Source organism: Acinonyx jubatus, chromosome X (assembly GCF_027475565.1).
Source record: "Acinonyx jubatus isolate Ajub_Pintada_27869175 chromosome X, VMU_Ajub_asm_v1.0, whole genome shotgun sequence".
NCBI classification, from domain to species: domain Eukaryota; kingdom Metazoa; phylum Chordata; class Mammalia; order Carnivora; family Felidae; genus Acinonyx; species Acinonyx jubatus.
Window position 1 is genome coordinate 123,827,917 of NC_069389.1, and position 21,565 is coordinate 123,849,481.

The following is a 21,565-nucleotide window of genomic DNA, read 5'->3' on the forward strand; positions in this document are numbered from 1 at the left end:
CTGCTCCTTCCACAAATCTTTTGTTTGTCCAGTGTTTTCCATGGCAGTCAATGACCATTCCTTCTTTTTAGTTACAAGACTCTAAACACCGAAGTTATTCCTAACTCATCTTTTTCTCTCACAACCACATCTAATCCATCAAAGAATACCGCTGGTTATAATTTCAAAAAATAACAAGAATTTGATTATGAACTGAGAATTGGATAAGATGAAAATGCACTATAATGGAAAGTTGGAGATGGTTGACTAGGAAACTGGAGAGGTTGGCCTTAGGAGCAATGATTATTTATTGCCATAAGCATGAAGACGGTATATGGTTACGGATGTCAATAAATGTGTTGGAGGTTGGGACGTTCATTGCATAGGCATTGGCTATGAATGAGAAGGGCTATTGGAAAATGGGTAAAGGGGGTTGGAGATTTAAGGAAAAAGAAAATGCAGGGGAAGGGTCCAGGACAGTGGGAAAGTCAGTAGATTAGGGAAATATTCTATAGTTGCTATGCAGCAATAAGGGCCCACTTGAGGTAGACAGAGAGGTCAGAATGTGACAATGAGTAATGAAGAAGGCACCTAACCTTTCTCTAGGACCTATATTATCTTACCACTGCTCATCTTTACTACTTCGTCTCCCATAACCACCCCCCTCACCCCAGTTCTTCACTCTACTCCAGTCAGACTGGTCCTTTCTTGTTCCTCAAACTTGTTTCATTCTCAGAGCCTTTGCATTCCTTGTTCCCTCTGCCTGCAAGCATCTCTCAGAGCTCAATCAAGTGTCTTCTTCTCATCATTTAGGTCTCAATTTCACAGAGGATTTCTCTGACCAACACAGCTAAAGTAACACCCCAAGGCACTCTCTATCATATTAGATTCTACCTCCTGAAGAGCACCATCAAGATTCCGCTATTTACTTTTCTGCTAATTTATTACCTCTTGCTCCCCCCAATAGAATGTAAGCTCCTATTCTGCTGCACCCCAGTGTATACAAGAGTGTCTGGCATAGAGTAGGTGCTCAATAAATACTTGTTGACTGATTGACTCTCCATAAGACTCTCCTTATCTTCCAAATTTCTCTGTGCTTTCTCTTCCCTGCCCAATCTCTTTCTGCTTCCCTAACAATCAAATCCTCCCACTTTGCTCCCTGGATCCCCAGTACCATGGAAAACAACATTCTCTGTATCCTCAACATCTTTACCACACACTTTACTTCTTCCTCCTGCTTCTCTCAGAACCTTTTCACAAGATTAAGATTACTCCTGCAGCTCACAAGGTTGATAGGTGAGGCTGACTTTCTTCCTGTTCCCCATTGATGCTTCTTGACCTTGACCCATTTACCCTTTTGTAACTCTCATTATTGGTGTCATCATCTAACCTCCTATTTACTCCTCAGCTCCATCTAGACTTTGCTTCCTGGACTTCAGGGTTCTTCTATAAAGCAACCTTTGGAGACTTATTCCTGCAGATTAGCTGTGTTTTTCATATTGTTTCAGCATCTGGTAAAGTCAAATGTGGCAATAGCAGGACAAAGGAATAATCAATGTACTCATACCTGTTTCTTAGTGCTTGGGGAGATCTACTCATCCCATAATCCCAGAGACGCTCCACTGCAGCAATGAAATAGTGTCGTGTTCTCTTTTGAAAGCTGCGGAGTCCCTGATTTTCATCTTCACCATAGATGTCAAAATCTTCTCTCTTCATTTCAATTGAGAACGTATCATCATACTCAATTTTGTCTTCCTCTGACTGAAGAGTAGTAAGGGTTATTTCTCTTTGATGGCGTTTTGAGACCGGTGGGTTCTGAGAGCGCAATCTTCCAGTCTCTCCTTGCTTTGACCTGGTGGCTTCCCTTTGGAGTTTACCTTGCCCTTCATTTATTGCTGCTACTGAAGGACGGTTTTCACAAGGGCCCAAGGGCAAAATGGTGTCCTTGCTCTTAAAAGCTATGTTTTTCTGTGACTTTTGGGATTTCCACTCTTCTCTTGGTATCTGGGTGGCATTGTTGTTATCCCAAGCAAGGGGACCCAGCAGCTCAGAGGGAATCTTTTCAGAGCTCTCTGTTGTCCATTTCAGGAAGGGCACTTTTCCGGGTCCATTTATTTTCTTAGGTCCCTGTGTTTTCTGAAGGAAGATCTTCTCCATAAGATCCAGGTGGCCAGAAGAATCATTGCTAGTTTTTGTAGGGAAAGAGTCTTCTTGATGAACATGAGCTTTAGGGAGTAATTCAACTTTGCCAGATGCTTCAGACAAGCCTTGTTGCAAAAGAGTGTTTTCACGTTTCTTGGACATGCGTTGGTTCATGGCACTTTTCCCTAGGGAGCTGAACTTTCCTTGACCTACAATCATTTCTGAGGTTAGGAAGGCTACAGAAAGTTTATTTCTCTTGGCTCCTTGTGAGAAATGAGTGCTTTTTTGGACCCCAGAACTCTCCCTGAAGGTATAAGTGCAGGCTGACACTGGAAGATGAGAAGAGTTGTCCTGGGATGGGATCTTGGTCAGATCTGTATGTCTGATTGATGGAAATGCTGATTCCTTTGCAATGGGTAATGCAGAAGCATTCATTTGAATGGTGCCCTGATTCCCCATAGAACAATCTGATTGGAGGGACTGAGTGGCAGCCCCTTTTTCTTTCTCATTGTCCTCTATCTGTGTGAGGGTTCCATGCATCAAAAAGTTCATGTTTTTGGATGACTGGGTTGAGGTGTCATTCAAAATTACCCCCCTTGCAAACTTAGTTTCTTCTAGTGAGAGTCTGGATTGTTTCAAGGCCCGCTTACCACGCTGAGTGAGCATATTATGCTGACTTGGATTAGGAGACATCCTTGGAGTGCTTGAAAACCTCTCTGCCATTTCCTTTGTTTGATTTCCCAAACCTTCCAAGTTTTCTTCCTCCCTTATTTTTGAGAAATGGACTATGTGAATCCCTGCTCTATGTGCTGAATCATTTAATGACCTGGTGTCTTGAAGTATTGGAGTATATGGCCCCTCATCTAAACCTTCCACATTTTGCTTAGTGCTTAGTAAGAAAAGGTTCTTCAGGGAATTATTAGTGTCAGCTACTGTATATTCCTGAGGCAAAACCACATTTTCTTGGGTTAATTTCTCCTTTCTTTCTATCTCTTCCTGAGATTTTTCTTCTTGATTGTAAGTACCATTATCTTGGACATTGGGCAAGTTAGTAAAAAACATGCTCTTGCTGTTTGGAAAACTCATCTCTTTGAGTTCTGTGTCCTTTGTAAATTCATCTTCTCCTACTACCACCTTCTTTTCTGACAAAAACTTCTGATCTTTCACAGATTTTTCTGATCCTAAAGATGTTAATTGTGTTGGAATGGGCCTTTGCCCAGAGCTTAGGGAGTTCTCGCCATGGGTCCATTTTATCCACTTTGCTGAATCTGGTGAGAACAGTGTCTTGAAGAATGAGAGACCTGGATTTTCTGCACCTAGTGGCACCGGGCCCTCTTTGTTTTGGTAGACCACTTCCACATTTTTTGATGAAGTAGTTTTATTTGACACATGCTTTAGCTCCAAAGCTGTAATATTTCTGTCCATAAATGTTTCATTATGAAGCAAAGAAGTCATTTCTTGAAACTCAGCATTACTTTCTAATATAGTATCTTGCCAGACTGATGTACTGTTCTCAGTTAATAATGTTGGGACATCAACATGATTTTTGCTATTAGTTGTTGAGTTAATTGTTGCGTTGTTTGTCTTTATCAAAGAGATATTAACTTTGAATAAAGCATTATCTTTAATTAATGAAGCAGGTCCATGAACTCTGTCTTCTTTAAATAACCCATTTCTCTCCACTGATAATACATTTTCTCCCAGTGAACTTTCTTGACTATTCATTAAAGCTGCTTCTAACAACTTGGAATCATTGTCTCCTTCACTGGAGCCCAAAGGTACACCAGAGTCAATAGAGTGAGATGAATTTTTGCCAAATACAATGGTACCTAAATGACTATTTAAGTGAATTGACATATTTGGGGGTCCTAAGGAACCTGTCTTTTCAGTACCTGCTGCCAACTTGTCTGATGGAATTGTTGGTGAAGCTGTTAGGTTGTCTGATGAACTAGAAATTTTTAAATCAAGGTTCTTCAACTCTGCTGTTACAGTTGTCCCCAAATTCTCATTTAATCTTAATTTTAGTTTTGGCTCAGGAGTAAATACTCTGTCCCCACTGTGATGGAGCTCTGGTCTGAGATCTGCCACTGCAGATGGGCCCTTGTGTCTTTCTATAGCTCCAAGTAAATGATCATCTGCTTCATGTGTGGCTTCCTGGAAATCAGATAAGAGTAATCCATGTGGAGTAGGATTCTGTCCCAGAAGCATCAGCAAATCACTAGAGGAGACACTTTGTACGTTAAGCAGCTGCGTTCTTTCTCCAGGCTGAGGGTCAATCTTCTCTATGTCATTTTCTGGAGTTGTGGTGGCTTTGAATTGCTTTTGCCTAGGGCTATGATTTCTTGAATTCTGGGAGAAGCTTCTGGGTTCAATGACATTGTTTTCATTCAGGAGGGAGGCTGGAATATCTTCATATCTATCCTCATCATAATCATCAATGTTCCCATTACAACTAGAAACCTTCAGTAAAGCTGTCATGCCTCTGTTCCGAAAGTCTGAGTTGTGGCACCCCAGCACCCATAGACCTGGAAGAAGAAAAAGACTCTGGTTACTCACAACCCACATCCCAAGCAAGTTATGTATTAGTCGTTCTCTTCTATTCCCAGATAATGAAAAAATAGTAGTCGGTACCATTGTATTACAAGTCATTAGGTTAAATCCCTGGCACATAAAACAGTCCAACAATGGTAGTGAAAGTGCTTTTTTGCATTGCCGCTGTTGTGGTATATCTGTCTGTGATCACAAGAAAGGGTTGTGATTACAAATGAACAGATATTGGAATAAAAATGGAGAAATATAATTAACATATACAACAGTGGGGAGTCCTAATAGTCACACAGAACTCTTTGATGATGATAGTGACTTAATCCCTGAAACTGTATGTAGGCTAGGTATTATTGCTATATTACATAATGGCACAGGTTCTTACAGTCAGATTGCCTGGGTTCAAATCCTAGCTCTACCATTTACCAGCTGTGTGACTTTGAGCAAATCAACTGATCTCTCTGAGCTCCACTTTTCTAATTTGGAAATGAAGCTAATAGTATCTCCCTTATCAAATAATGTATGCAAATCATATATCAATGACTAGCTTCCATTGTCATCAATTTGCAGGATAAGTAAGCACAAAGGAGTAGGACTTTAGGATATATATGATAGAAAATCCCTCTACTGTGCTAGCAATGTTAATTTCTGCTGTAAACAAGATTATTCAAGTGAAGGAATTTTACAGTGGCAAAGGAAAAACTTTCCTCAAAGTATATTTCCATAGAGACCTAAGAGATAATGGGATACCCATGGAAAAGGTCTTTATGGTCAAATGCATTTTGGAATTAGTGCACATTGCACTCTATGTGCAAATAATCAATCCGATGGTAAATGAGAATAAATACATTTTATATCATACAAGGATTTAGAAAATCTACCTTTAAAGCAGCCATGCTGAGGACGTGGTGGGAGAATGTTTTCTACCAAAATAAAGGAGTATACTGTAAATTTAAAAATAAGATGACATGGGATACAGGAAATCAGCACTGGAGAAAAGTCCCGAATTAGTAACTGATTTTCAGATCTAGAAAAAAAGCAGCCCAGACTGGGGGAGGAGGATGCATGGGTCCAGGTGGTCAGTTTCTAAGTGAAAAAGAATATGTTGTATGATAACACTCTTGAATAAAAAAGAGAATAACTAAAGGGAAAACATTACAACAAGAACAGTAAAACAATTAGAAGTTTCAGCTAAACAAGTTATAAAAAGAAGAAATATAATTCTATTTGATTCCATAGTGAAAATTTACATAGTCATAATAATGTGGTTTCACTAAAAATATGGACATAACTATATCATAAGTTTGTGGATTGGGAGCCCAATTTCATGACATTTAAAGCATAATTTTGATGGTGTGAAACGATGTTGGGTCAGAGTAGATCAAGACTGGAGCTGAAACGAGTAATTTAAATAAGGTTTTTGACTCTTAAAATTCTACTGTTATAACTTAGACACAACCACTTCCTTCTTCTTCCTAAGGAGGATAGTAGTTGAGTGAGAAAAGGGAAAATGAAACTCCATAAACAGGTTTGGAATGACATACACCAAACTGTGAGAAGGGCCTGGGATTGGGAACAGTGATCAAGAAGGACTGTAGTTTTATCTGTATTGGTGCAAAGTTTTTAATGAGAACATCTTTTTGTATTACATGCACGAGTAAAGATTAATGTAAAGCATAATTAATTAAATCTCAATCGAACAGCTTAAAGAAGAGCTGATTCTTTGATGAAAAATTCAATAAAATAAATAACCAAATAAAAATAAGAAATTCTACGTGTATAAAATTTGGAATAAAAAAGGAGATATAGTTACAGTTGCAGAGAAAATTAAAAGAAGGGGGAATAGGGAGTGACTTCTTAATGGTAAAGGGTCTCTTTTTGGGGTGATAAAAATATTCTGGAATTAGATAATAGTAATGGTTGCACAACGTTGAATTATAATTCCCTTGGGGACACTGGCTGGCAATCCCCTCCTTCACCTTCTGCCACAGGCAAATCATGTCCAGTCAAGTTTGAGACTGGGTCAGTGGGTATAGACCAGTCTCCTGCCACAGAATTGTACACTTTTAAATGGTTAAAATGGTGAATTTTACCTCAAAAAAAAAAAAAAAACAGACAAAAGGAATCAGACTTTACCATTCTGAACACAGGAAATCTTTAGGGGCTTTATTTAGCTTGAGATTTGTAAATAACGATATTACATTAGGATTTTTTTCCCTCAAGACACATAAAACCATTTTAATTTGTCTGTAGAATTTAAGTAATCACCAAAATAGTTTAAAAGCTTCATAAAATATTGTTATTTGTAATATTTTTCTCTGCCTATACACATACATACACATACACACAATTTCTCTCTTTGGTTTAGATATTTATAACCATATTATACATAATGTTTTATCATCTTTTTGGTACATATTCATTTGTTAATTGAAAGAAATATTTATTAAGCACTTACTACAGGCCAGGAACTATATACATTAGGGATATAGTGATGAATAAGATAAACAAGGTCCCTGTCCTCAGCGAGTTTGAAAATTAGTTGGAAAACAGATAACAAAGACATAAATGTACATGACACTTCCAGAGATACTGCTGGAGTTCTGCCAGGTTCTTCTTTACTCACTTTCCACAAAAATCCATCACTTGTAAGTACAATAAGTTTCTGGGTATAAAGGTGAACATATGTTTATATAGGATGAGACTGGTTTTTATTCCCCAGAAATTTCCCTTTGAGAGTTTATGTCCAGAGAGGCCTTCAGTGTAAGAGAAGAACTACAATCTGACATGCTCTTCCCCGCAGACAACAGAGGTGTGAAGGACGAGAGCATGGAGTGGCCTAGCACTCGTTACTAAGCTGTATGAATGTAGCAACAATCTGTGTTGGATTTAGGCCATGTCAGTGTTTTTGCTGACAGCTGATGCTGTCAAAAGCCTTGCAGTGGTTACGGACGGAGAAGGAAGATGAGAAAGTGACAGCCACAACCATCCCAAAGGCTCCCCAGTGGTTTGAGGGTATGTGTACCAAGAGAGATTACTCGGTGGTATTCAGATGACAGTACAAGTGTTCACAAAGCACACAGAAACATGTTCAGCTCACACACGGTAACTGCATCTATAAATATATATTCACCACTACAGTTTAGTAAGCACACTTAAGATTTTGGGCAATGGTAAGTAAAGGCACTTTTTAGAGGAAAGACTTTAAGTTAAATACCTGATGTTCTGCTGTCATTAAAATGCCTTGCAATTACTAACATCACTTGGACCATTCAGTATCCGCTCCCACGTGAACACATGAACAGCGAGCAAAGGATCACAGCTGTTAGTAAGAGAATAATATAAATAGCTAACCTGGATTTTCCATTGACATGAAGACAGTTTCTCCTGAGAATGGGAATAGGGTAAGTGTGTCTTCATAGACCATTTTGTGTTTGAAGGTGTATCCAGAGAAGAAGACAGACAGGAAGTCAGTTTGTGCTCCAACACTTAGAATGTACCAGTATGCCACCTCATGCAAACAAACTGACAGCTGCAAGTTGTCAAAAACATAGCCGTTGATGCCTGCAAACCAAATGGGAACAAGACATTTGATTTATTATTTTGGGTTGTCGTGATGTGATGAAAAATAATGACGGGTTAAGCCCATTACCTTATTCCCAAGGAGAGGTAGCGCTATACTTTCCATAACAGTACATCGCTAGTACTTGGTCACCTAGCTCCCAGTCGCAAAGCGAGAAGAGTCATAGACTTTAACCCTCCGTGAACTGGAGACGGAAATGCTACAATAGACAGCCTTGATTTATACAATTGGAATACTGGCTGCCAATTAGATAATTGTATTGTAGCAATGTTAAAGTTTTTCAAAAAATATCTGTACTCATAGTGAATGCAAAATGAAGTATTATGAGATAAAACAGCATGATGTCTGCAACCTGTTCTGAATTGGAAAATAAGCAATAAAAGTATATGGAGAAAAAAGAGAATAATACAGTAAATAAGGAAAAATATTAAAAATTAGTGAATCCGGGAGCCTGGGTGGCTCAGTTGGTCAAGCGTCCAACTTTGGCTCAGGTCATGATCTCGTGGTTTGTGAGTTCAAGCCCTGATTTGGGCTCTGTGCTGACAGCTCAGAGTCTGGAGCCTGCTTCGTATTCTGGGTCTCCTCCTCTCTCTGCCCCTCCCATGCTCATGCTCTGTCTCTCTCTGTCTCTTAATAATAAATAAATGTTTTTAAAAAATTAATGAATTTGGGTAAAAGGTATATGGGGGTTCTCTATAATATTCTTGTAGAAGTTCTGTAAGTTTGAAATTATTTCTAAATAAAAAGCTAAACAAAAGTAACAGTGACTTTCTTCTATAAAGGGAATTATTTCTGAAAGCCTCTTCCATACATCTATCTATCTATCTATTCAATAAGTGCCTGTCTATTCTGCAGAGTGGTTCACAAATCTACTAAGCAATGCTCAGACTCTAGCTGAGGGCAACTAAGCGAGAATCAAATTTCTTGCCCTACAAAGCATTAAAAGATATTATAAGTCTATTGTAATTGAAGGTGTGGTCATCCACAGGTATACATGAATATGTCAATCAGAATATAGAGTCCAGAAAGAGATACAGATATACATGGGAATTTAATACGTGATAAAGGCAGCATTTCAAACTGGTAGCAAAAGAGAATGAGCTATTTGCTAAATGCTGATGGAAAATATGACTATTCATTTATTTTTTATTTTTAAAGGTTATTTATTTATTTATTTATTTATTTATTTATTTATTTATTTTGAGAGAGAGAGAGAGAGCATGTGAACAGGGGAGGGGCCAAGAGAGAGGAGAGAGACAGAATCTCAAGTAGGCTCTGTACTGTCAGTGTGGGCCTGACGCAAGGCTTGAACCCACGAACTGCGAGATCATGACCTGAGCCGAAACCAAGAGTCAGATGCTTAACTGACTGAGTCACCCAGGCACCCTGAAAATATGACTATTCATATGGAACAACAAAAGACTCTGAATAGCCAAAACAATCTTGAGAAAGAACAAAGCTGGGGGCAATCACAATGGCTGATTTCAGGCTACACTACAAAGCTGTAGTAATTAAAGCAGTATGGTACTGGCACAAAAATAGTCATAGACCAATGGAAGAGAATCAAAAGCCCAGAAATATATCCTTAAGTATATGGCCAACTAATATTTGACAAAGCAATCAAAAATATTCAATGAGGGGGCTCCTGGGTGGCTCAGTCGGTTAAGTATCCAACTCTTTTGGTTTCAGCTCAGGTCATGATCTCACAGTTTGTGAGATGGAGCCCCGCATCGGGCTCTGTGCTGACAGCAGGGAACCTGCTTGGGATTCTCTCTCTCCCTCTCTCTCTCTCTGCCCCTCCCCTGCTCACATGCTTGCTTGTGCTCTCTCTCCCTCTTTCAAAATAAATAAATTTTAAAAAAGAATATTCAATGAGGAAAGGGTAATGCCTTCAATAAGTGGTGCTGGGAAAACTGAATAGGCATCTGGAGAAGAAAGAAACTGAACCCTTACACCCTACACAAAAATTAACCTGAAATGCATTAAAGACTTAAACATAAGACCTGAAAGTGTAAAACTCCTACAAACATAGGGAAAAGGCTCCTTGACATTGGTTTTGGTGATGATTTTTCTCGATATGACACCAAAAGCACAAGCAACAAAGGAAAAATTAACAAGTGGGATGACATGAAACTAAGAAGCTTCTGCACAGCAAAAGAAACAATCAACAAAATGAAAAGGCAGCCTAAGGAATAGGAGAAAATATCTGCAAATCATTTATCTGGTAAGGGCTTAATATCCAAAATATATAATGAACTCATAAAACTCAATAACAAAAAAAACCCTCTGAGTTTTAAAAAGGGCAGAGGAAGGTGTCCCTGGGTGGTTCAGTTGGTTAAGCATCCAACTGTTGGTTGGTCAATGGGTACATGAAAAGATGCTCATCATCATTAATCATTAGGGAAACGTGATCATTAGTAAAATAGATCAGACAGAGACAGAAAGACAAACAGTGTATGATTCCACTTATATGTGGAATCTAAGAAAGCTGAATTCATAGAAACAGAGAGTATAATGGTGGTTATCAGGAGGGTAGTGGGGGAAATGGGGAGATGTTGGTCAAAGGGTACAAAATATCAGTTATAAGACAAGTTCTGGGGATCTAATTTACAGCATGGTGATTATAGTTAATAATACTGTATTATGTACTTGAAAGTTGCTAAGAGAGTAGATCTGAAATGTTCTCACTAGAAAAAAGAAATGATAATTATGTGACATGATGGAGGTGTCAGCTGACAGTATGGTGGTGATCATTTTGCAATATATAAGTATATCAAATAAACATGTTGTACACCTTAAACTTACACAATGTTATATGTCAATTATATTTCTGGAATATTTGGAAATGAAACAAGGCAAAGAACAACCTCAGACTTTGTATGAAGGGCAGTATTTTAAGAGTAATCCTCCCCAGGGGCACCTGGGTGGCTCAATTGGTTGAGTGTCTGACTCTTGGTTTTGGCTCAGGTCATGATCTCATGGTTCATGGGTTTGAGCCATGCATCTAACAGCTGAGAGCGTGGAGCCTGCTTGGGATTTTCTGTCCCTCTCTCTCTGCCCCTCCCCGCTCTATCAAATAAATAAAACTTAAACAGCAATTGTCCCCAAAAGTAAATAGAAGTGTGCATAACTTCCAAAATAGTAAAGGAAAAAGATGGAGTTTAAAAATAGCTTAATCAAAAAAGCAACAAAGGAGAAAAAAATGAAAAATTCAGAAAAAATAGGAAACACAAAATCCGATAGTACCAATAAATCCCATGCAATGGGCTACATGCCCCCCGTAGGAGAGAGATGGTCAGATTGGACTTGAAAAAGTAGAACATGTATTCCTTCTCTAGACTTGTATTGCCACATTTTCTTGACATAACTTACATAGTTTTGTTTTTGAAACAAAGTGGGAATAAAGTGATAGAGATATGATTAGAAATACTGAGGAAAGAGCCCTAGCCCAGAATGATTAGAACATATCACATTGCCTTGAAAACATATCACTCTCTACATATACATATATACATGTCTATGCTTTCTCTCTTGTGGTCATTATTTACTTTACAAAAATGAGGTCATATTACATATACTTTTTCTGCATCTGCATTAGGTTATTCAACAATACTTAACAGAAATTGCTTTAAGCAGCTGGGTACAGCTCTGATCCATTCTTTTTAATGGCTTCATGATATTTCATATTATGGGTGTGCCACAATATATTGAAACACCCCTCTAATGATAGGCATTACCTTTGACTTTAGTTGATTTGTTTTAGGCACTATAAACACTGCTACAATACATCCCTGTACATCTGTCCTTATGTACTGGTGTTTTACTCCCATGAGATATATCCCAGCAGTAGGAATGTTGGATCAAAAGGTATATATATTTAATTCTAAAAATTTACATAGTAAAATTGGTTCTTATTTGGAGCACAGTTCTGTGAGTTTCAGCACATACACCAATGTGTGTAGCCACGAGGACAATCAGGATACAGAACATCTCATTCAACACGGAAAACTCCATTGTACTGGAGCCCTTCATTGCAAAGAATCAAGCTCCGGCTCCACCCAAGCTCTGACAACCACTATTCTATTTTCCATCCTTTCCCAGAATGCCCTTGTAAATGAAATAACACAGTATGCCACCTTTTGTGACTGGATATTATCACTCAGCTTAATGCCTTCAGGGTTCATTCATGTTTTGTGTATCAATGTTCATTCTGTTTTATTGCTGAGTATTCAAGTGTGTGGATGTACCACAGTTTGTTTAATCATTTGCCTACTGTGGGACATTTTGATTGTTTCTAAGTTTTTAAAAATAAAACCTGGCATATTTGTTCCCCAGGGGTCCATTTTCAAGAAGCTAAAGGCGAAGGTGGGAAAGGAGAGGTTTCCTCCCCGTTTACTTTCTCCCTCATTGTGTTTTCCCCAGGGGATAGAAATGGTGTGGACCCCCAAACCTACCCAAATAAAATCCCCAAAAACTGAGTTTCCAAAAAGTTACAGCATCTTAATTCCTCGTATTAAGGGGAAAGGAGACAGAGGGAAGGAGGTCCCTGGTTTGGGGGGAGACTCCCCTAGTTTGGTGGGATATTCCTCCCCACTTTGAATTGCTGGCCCAAATGGAACAAGCAAGGGCTACAGCATTCAAGTTTCATCAAAGCCACACATTTTCCTCCTCTGCCTGACCCAAAGATATTCTACATTAAATCTGCATTCATTTCTTCACTTGTAATATGTGTGCTTTGAAATCTTTCTAGCTTCCTTCCCCAATTATCTGCTGTTAAGGAATTTCAGTCATCCAGTGGGACAGACAGGGTGAAATGTGCTCATTCCATCTTAACCAGAACCAGAACGGCAAATGCATATATTTTTAATTTTAATGGTTTCAATCAGATCTGTTTCAAAATACTGTACTACTTGTGTACTACCATCGCATGAGCATACCCTTGTGCTCACAAGCCCACGAGTAATAATTGTGTTACTGTCTTATCATTTTGCCAGTCTGATAGGTAGCAAGTGTCACAGCATTGGTATTCTATTTTGCATTTTCCTGTAGTGAGATTGAAAATTTTAAATTATATTGTTGACCATTCTGACTTGTGTGTGTATGTATAAAACACACACATATATGTGTGTATGTAATAGGCTGAACTGCGCTCCTCCCCAAATTCATATGTTGAAGTTCTAACCTCTAGTGTCTCCGAATGTGACTATGTTCAGAGATCAGGTGTTTAAACAGGTAATTCATCAAATGAGGTCTGAGGGTGGCCCTAAGAACATGAAGTTTGTACCCAGACATGTGCACGCACAGAGGAAAGACTGTGTGAGGATACAGAAAGTGGCCATCAACAAGTCAACAGGCCCCTTCTGCTGACACCCAGATGTCAGATCTTTAGCCTCCAAAACTGTGTCGAAGTAACTGTCTGCCATGAAGTCACTCAGTCTGTGGTCCTTTAAAGGTTAGGGTAGGCCTTGCAGACTAACACAATATATATATGTGTTCATATATGGTTATATAATCATGGAGAAAATACGTTTTAACATGAGCTATTAGAATGTGGAATCCTTAGTGGGAAGGTATAGTTTGGGAGGAAATAGAGAGATAAAAGGGAGGAGGCAGCCAAATAAACATAAAAAAATCATGTTGTGTACCTTAAATATATATAATTTTTATTCATCAGTTCTACCTCAATAAAGCTAGAAAAAAAGATTTCTTTTTAATGTACAGAGTCTTGATTAATTTGACTGTAGCTAGCAATGGGTTTACATGTCTAAAATTGCATTCCCTTTGTAGTTCATGTGTAACTTACCAATTGAATGCATTAAAATAATTTTTAAAATTTTAGTTTTAGGAGCACCTGGGTGGCTCAGTTGGTTGAGCGTCTGACTCTTGATTTTGGCTGAGGTCATGACCCCGGGGTCCTGGGATTGAGCCCTATGTCAGGCTCTGCACTGAGCATGGAGCCTGCTTAAGATTCTTTTTGTCTCTCTCCCTCACTTGTGCTCTCTCTCTCTCACTAAAAAGAAAAATAATAAATAAATAAATACATACATAAATACATAAATAAATAAATACAATTTTAGTTTTAAGTAATCTCCACACCCAACGAGGGGCTCAAACTTACAACCTTGAGATCAGAGGTTGTATGCTCTACCAGTGCCCCACATGCATTTTATATTAAGGATGGATTATGCACATTTGGATAAATGAAAGTTGTGTCTTATTTGATTTATTCCTTAAGAATGAAGTTCTCTGAATGCTTGATATCTTCTAAAAGACAAAAGCGTATGCATTATATGATCACATTTATGTACTTACAGAAAACTGTGTATGTTCATATGTAACAATTTTTAAGGAAATAAGACTCTTGCCTGGCATATCAATTAATCTGGACATCAATTTGGTGGCTTCAGTTTTCCTTTATCCATCACCCACTGGACTCAAGTGCTGCTTTACTTACTGTGCATGATGTTAGAGACCTGGAGCTCCGGGTCGTGGGGCGGCACTGCATCTGCGTTCGGGAGGAAGCGCTTCATATTCTCTGTGAGGTACCAGCTTTGGTTCTCATCAAATACAGAAAACAGGATGACGTTTCTCTTGTCTGACATCATCTGTTAATTGTACATATTGAAAGAAAGAAATGCTATGAGTCTTGTTAGGTAGGAATTAGCAGTCTGCACGAAGTGATGGCATACATGTGCTATATCTATACTGAATCCTTTGGTTCAATTCCATTTCTCCCTAAGGTCACTATTATGGCACATACCAGGGCCTGGGGGGAGGAGCAGGTGCTGCAAACAGTGAGTATATGTTTAGAGCAGATGTGCCCTCAAGGCAAGAGGGTGACTGGACCCACCAACTTAGTTTCTTCTGGACCCAAAGTCAAATGCTGACTGATTTTTTGGTACAGTCTGCAGCTTCATTTCCTCCAAGTTCAGATTAGAGGATTTTCATTCTTTAAAGACTCAAGTGATTATTCAGTGTTTTTCTTAAACAAGTTAGTCAAATCAAGTAAGATTAATGCCTCTCCTAAAATTCCAACAGGCAAGTGTCCTTCCACAAAGCTACCAATCTATAAAAAAATAAAAACAGAAAACAGAAATCAAATAACAAAGTTAAAATGGACCATAAAATGTTAACTAACACAAATATCTTAACTTTTCTGTTTATTTTAAAAAAATTTTTTTTAACGTTTATTTTATTTATTTTTGAGACAGAGAGAGACAGAGCATGAACGGGGGAGGATCAGAGAGAGAGGGAGACACAGAATCTGGAACAGGCTCCAGGCTCTGAGCTGTTGGCACAGAGCCCGAAGCGGGGCTCGAACTCACGGACCGCGAGATCATGACCTGAGCCGAAGTGGGACGCTTAACCAACTGAGCCACCCAGGCACCCCTCTGTTTATTTATTTATTTTTTTAACATTTATTCATTTTTGGGAGACAGAGACAGAGCACGAATGGGGGAGGGGCAGAGAGAAGAGACACAGAATCTGAAGCAGGCTCCAGGCTCTGAGCTGTCAGTACAGAGCCCACCACGGGGCTTGAATTCACAAACCGTGAGATCATGACCTGAGCCGAAGTTGGATGCTTAACTGACAGAGCCACCCAGGTGCCCCTTAAGTTTTCTGTTTAAAAGTTTTAAAGTTCTTTTCAGAAAAGCAGTTTTTATATGAACCAAAATTAGGAGTTAGTACTTGTTAACTGAATCTGTTAAGACTTACTGTGTGAACTTCACTAGTAGGTGTAAATTTCAATTTGCATAACCTAGCGCTACAGAAACCAAAATGCTGAGGGGAGAATGCTGGAAAATATACAGGTACATTTCAGTCCTTTTCCAAAAACTAGTAGAAAAACTATAATTATGAAAACAAAATTCAGGGCTGGTACTTGACCAAATTTTTGCCTCTTCGATTTGTGTGCCACATGTTTTAAAATTCACATGCTTTATTCCCTAAATAAATGAAATGTTCTCAGACTAGTACAAATCCTATGTTTCATACATAACCACATAGACATGTAGTCAAGCCTCAGCAATATGGCACTGAGTTATTCTGGATCCAGGCAATGAGTTTTTGACAAGCATTAGGCGTTTCTTATTCAGACAACTCAACCTTATTTTTTTTAAAGCAGCGTAAGTGGTCTAAATTTTCAACATTTCTGAAAGATCTTATATCTTTTCCTGTATTTTGCTCGACAAATATTTATGGAACCCCTACTACATGCCATGCGCTATGCTAGACGCTGCACATGTGTTAATTTTGAGTCACCTGTGATGAGACATCCAGGGGAGAAGGCTACACTATGATATACGTTTGTGGGGCATCTAAATATGGGTGGTAGCTCAGCATGTAAAAATGAGCAAGACCACCTATAGAAAGTGGAATTAAATTTTTTTTAAGTTTTATTTATCTAAGTAATCTCTACACCCAATGACGGGCTCAAACTCATGACCCCGAAAGTCACGTGCCCTTCTGACTGAGCCGGCCAAGAACCCCCAGAAAGTGGAATTCGAGGCTGGGAATGAGTATTATAGAAATATTCTAGAGCCCAGGCTCTCCTATCCCTCCAGCAGGCAAGTTTATTACACCAAACTAAATTCAATAACAGCTGTGAAAAACCCAGCTCATTTCTTTTATTGGCCAATATTGCAAACTACTGTTTTTTTCTGGAGGCTATTAGGGGACATACACTGAGAGAGTATAACAAATATCTAGAAGTTCATATTCATCATCGGTCCATCAAACCCAGGGCTTGGAAAGAGAAGAACTCACCTGGTTTCCTCTTTGATCTACAGATCCTTTGTAGCATATGAGGAGAGGGCCAATGAGTCCTGAAGCTAGATCTCTCTCTGGATTAATGAAGCTCGAGTAATATCGAGTCAGGCACCGAGGATCTGATTTAGTCGGCCCATCTTCTACAGTCACTGTCCATTTATACTTGAATATCTCTCCTGGCATAATTGGCATATCTTTCAAATGTTTCATACCTATCCATACCCAAACCACAAAATCTCTTGATTAGATTATAACAAACCACATTTTAGTAAATCATGTTGTTATTTCAAGGGCTCTACAAATTTATATGTACATATCACGTTTCTTAATAAATTGAAACTAAATTTTCACCTATTATAAGTTTAAGATTCGTGCAATTGTTTTACAGTAAAAGTGGACCCAGGACTTCAAGTTATATTACAAAGCTGTAGTGATTAAAACAGTATGGTACTGGCACAAAAACAGACATATAGATCATTGGAACAGAATACAACACCCAGAAATGAACCCACAACTATATGGTCAATTAATCTTTGACAAAGCAGGAAAGAATATCCAATGGGAAAAAGACTGTCTCTTCAACAAATGGTGTTGGGAGACCTGGACAGCAACATGCAAAGCAATGAAACTGTACCACCTTCTTACACCAGACACAAAAAATAAATTCAAAATAGATTAAAGAGCTAAATGTGAGACCTGAAGCCTATAAAAATCCTAGAAGAGAGGACAGGCAGTAACCTCTTTGACATTGGCCATAGCAACTTTCTTCTAGGTAAGTTCCCTGAGGCAAAGAGATGAAATAAAAAATGGACTGTTGGGACCTCATCAAGATTAAAAAGCTTCTGTACAGCAAAGGAAACACTCAACAAAACTAAAAGACAATTGATGCAATGGGAGAAGATATTTGCAAATGATTTAACAGATAAGGGGTTAGTATACAAAATCTATAAAGAACTTATCAAACTCAACAGCCAAAAAGTGAATCATCCAATTAAAAAATGGACAGAAGACATGAATAGACACTTCTCCAAAGAAAACCAGATGGCCAACAGACACATGAAAAGATGCTCAACATCACTCATTATCAGGGAAATACAAATCAAAACCACATTCAGATATCACCTCACACCTGTCAGAATGGCTAGTATCAAAAAGAAAAGAAATAATGGGTGTTGGAGAGGAGGTAGAGAAAGAAGAGCCCTCTTGCACTGTTGGTGCAAATGCAAACTGGTGCAGCCACCCTGGAAAACAGTATGGAGGTTCTTCAAAAAATAAAAATAGAACTACCCTATGATCCAACAGTTGCACTACTGGGCATTTACCCAAAGGATACAAAACACTAATTCAAAGGAATACATGCACCCCTATGTTTATAGCAGCATTATTGACAATTGCCAAGATATGAAAGTAGCCCAAGTGTCCACTGATAGATGAATGGATAAAGAAGATGTGATGTGTGCATGTGTGTGTGTGTGTGTGTGTGTGTGTGTGTAAAATTTAATATTATTCAGGTAAAAAAAAATGAAGTCTTGCCACTTGCAAAGAGATGGATGGAGCTAGAGAGTATTATGCTAAGTGAAATAAGTCAGAAAAAGACAAATACCATATGGTTTTACTCAAATGTGGAATTTAAGAAAACAAAAAAAAATAGGGGAAGAGAGAGAGAGAGAGAGAGAGAGAGAGAGAGAGAGAGAGAGAGAGAAACAGACTCTTAACTACAGAGAACAAACTGATGGTTACCAGAGGGGAGGTGAGGGGATGGATGAAATAGGTGATGGGGATTATGAAGTGCACCTGTCGTATGAGTGCTGGGTGATGTATGGAAGTGTTGAATCACTAAATTGTACACCTGAAACTAATATAACAGTGTATGTTAACTAACTAGAATTAAAATAAAAACTTTAAAAAGTGAAAAAAAGAACTTAACAGGTCTGGCGCACCTGGGTGGGTGGCTCAGTCGGTTGAGCGTCCGACTTCGGCTCAGGTTATGATCTCGTGGTTCGTGGGTTCAAGCCCCACATTGGGCTCTGTGCTGACAGCTCAGAGCCTGGACCCTGTTTCAGACTGTGTGTCTCCCTCTCTCTCTGCCCCACCCCCAATCATGCTCTGTCTCTCTAAAATAAATGTGTTAAAAAAATTTAAAAAAAGAAATGAACAGGTCTGTCCACCATTACATAGAATAGATATTATTAAATGTTTATAATAAATAACTGAAAATCTATGAAGAAGAAAAAAATACCAAGTGCTTAAAGAAATAGAGACATCAAAACCACAGTGGTAAGCCTCAGTTGGTAATCCAGTTGACTCTGAGAATTTCAGGCCTGAATATATTCCAAAGGACTGCTCACTGAAGTTTTTTTTATGTTTATTTATTTTTGAGACAGAGAGACAGAGCATCAGTGGGGGAGGAGCAGAAAGAGAGGGAGACACAGAATCTGAAGCAGGCTCCAGGCTCTGAGCTGTTAGCACAGGGCCTGACGTGGGGCTTGAATTCAGGAATGGAGAGATCATGACCTGAGCCAAAGTGGGACTCAACTGACTGAGCCACCCAGGCGCCCCTGCTCACTGAAGTTTTAACTCACATATTGTATAAAGAGATGTGGTATCCAAATAACGCTGCAACAAACATAGGAGTACATATATCTTTTCAAATTAGTGTTTTCATTTCCTTTGTGTAGATACTCAATAGTGGAATTATTAGATTATATGGTGTTTCAATTTTAAATTTTTTGAGGAACCTCCACACTGTTTTCCACAGTGGCTGTACCAATTTACATTCCTAACTAATAGTGTATGTGGGTTCCTTTTTCTCTACATCTTCTCCAACACTTGTTATTTTTCATCTTTTTTATTTTAGCCCTTCTAAGATATAAGGTGATATCTCATTTTGGTTTTGATTTGCATTTTCCTGATGATTAGTGATGTTGAGCATCTTTTCATATGTCTGTTGGCCATCTGTATGTCCATTCTTTGAAAAAATGTCTACTCAGGTTCTCTGCCCATTTTTTTAAATTGTAGTATTTATATTTTTGGTGTTGAGTTGTAGAAGTTCTTTATATGTTTTGGATATTAACCCCTTATTGGGTATATCATTTGCAAATATCTTGTCCCATTCAGTAGGTTGTCTTTTTGTTTTGTTGATGGTTTCCTTTGATGTGCAGAAACTTTTTATTTTGATGTAGTTCCAACAGTTGTTGTTTCGCTTTTGTTTCCCTTGCCTGAGGCTGAATAAAAAAACACAGGAAACAGTAAGTATTGGCGAGGATACGGAGAGAAAGGAACTCTCATGTATTGTTGGTGGGAATACAAAGTGGCATAGCTACTGTAGAAAACAGTATGGAAATTCCTCAAAAAGTTAAAAATGGAATTACCATATGATCCAGTCATTCCACTACTGTGTATTTACCCAAAGAAAATGAAAACACTAATTGGAAGATATATGCACCCCTATGTTTATTGCAGCATTATTTACAATAGTTAAGATATGGATGCAACCCAAGTGCCCATCAATTAAATGAATGAATAAAGAAGATGTGGTACACACACACACACACACACACACACACACACACACACACACACACACACACACACACAAACACAATGAATTATCACTCAGCCATAAAAAGGAATGAAATCTTGCCATTTTCAATGACATGGATGGAGCTAGAGAGTATATAATGTTAAATGAAAAAAGTCATTCAGAGACAAATACCATATGATTTCACTCATATGTGGAATCTAAGAAACAAAACAAAAGAGCAAAGTGAAAAAGAGAGGGAGAGAAACCAAGAAACAGACTCAACACCATAGAGAACAGACTGATGGTTACCAGAGGGGAGTTGGATAGAGGGATAGGTGAAGTAGGTGATGGGGATTAAGGAGTGCACTTGTCGTGATGAGCACCAGGTGTTGTATAGAAGTGTTGAATCACTATATAGTAAACCTGAAACTAAGATTACACTCTTAACTATACTGGAATTAAAATTTAAAAATAAAATTTAAAAAACATTGAGACACCTCTTTTCACCCACAAGATTGGCAGGATTTTTAAAAACTGTCCATGTCTAGATATCAATAATGTGGGAAATTACACTTTCATATATGACTGGTAGGACTGTGAATTATAACTTTATTTGGGGGCAAAAGTCTGGCTATCTATTAAAAATAAAAATATGTATACTGTGACTTAGAAATTCCCGTTTGAGGTCAGTGAACTTCAAGATAGGTCAATAGAAACTATCCAACCTACAGATGAGAGGGAGAAAGAAAAAAATATGATGAAAACATTAAGGTATGTAGGACAATACCAAGAGGTCAAACATTCTTGTAATTAGAGACCTGGGAAAGGGGATAGAGAATAGGGTAAAAAATTTATTTAAAGAAATAATGACCACAATCTTTCCAAATTTGTAAAAACAAATGTACAGATCCTGGAAGATCAGTAAACCCCAAACAGGATAAATATGAAGAAAATCACAGCCAGAGAAAAATAACCTCCAGGGGAAGAATAATTCAATGGAATCAAAACTCAGCTATTACGAATGC

The 21,565-nt window shown here is 38.3% G+C and overlaps 1 protein-coding gene across 2 annotated transcripts in view; it reads right to left on the reverse strand.

Annotated features, from left to right (window-relative positions):
* The window catches only part of F8 (coagulation factor VIII), a 127,110-nt gene that overhangs the window by 50,577 nt on the left and 54,968 nt on the right, over nt 1-21,565 (reverse strand). For both annotated transcript variants that reach the window (XM_027053179.2, XM_053201904.1), the window contains exons 11-14: nt 17,015-17,229; nt 14,703-14,853; nt 8,020-8,229; nt 1,547-4,646 (exon numbers count right to left, since the gene is read on the reverse strand). In XM_027053179.2, coding sequence (XP_026908980.1) covers nt 1,547-4,646; nt 8,020-8,229; nt 14,703-14,853; nt 17,015-17,229 — 3,676 coding nt within the window. The remainder of the gene's footprint in view (nt 1-1,546; nt 4,647-8,019; nt 8,230-14,702; nt 14,854-17,014; nt 17,230-21,565) is intronic.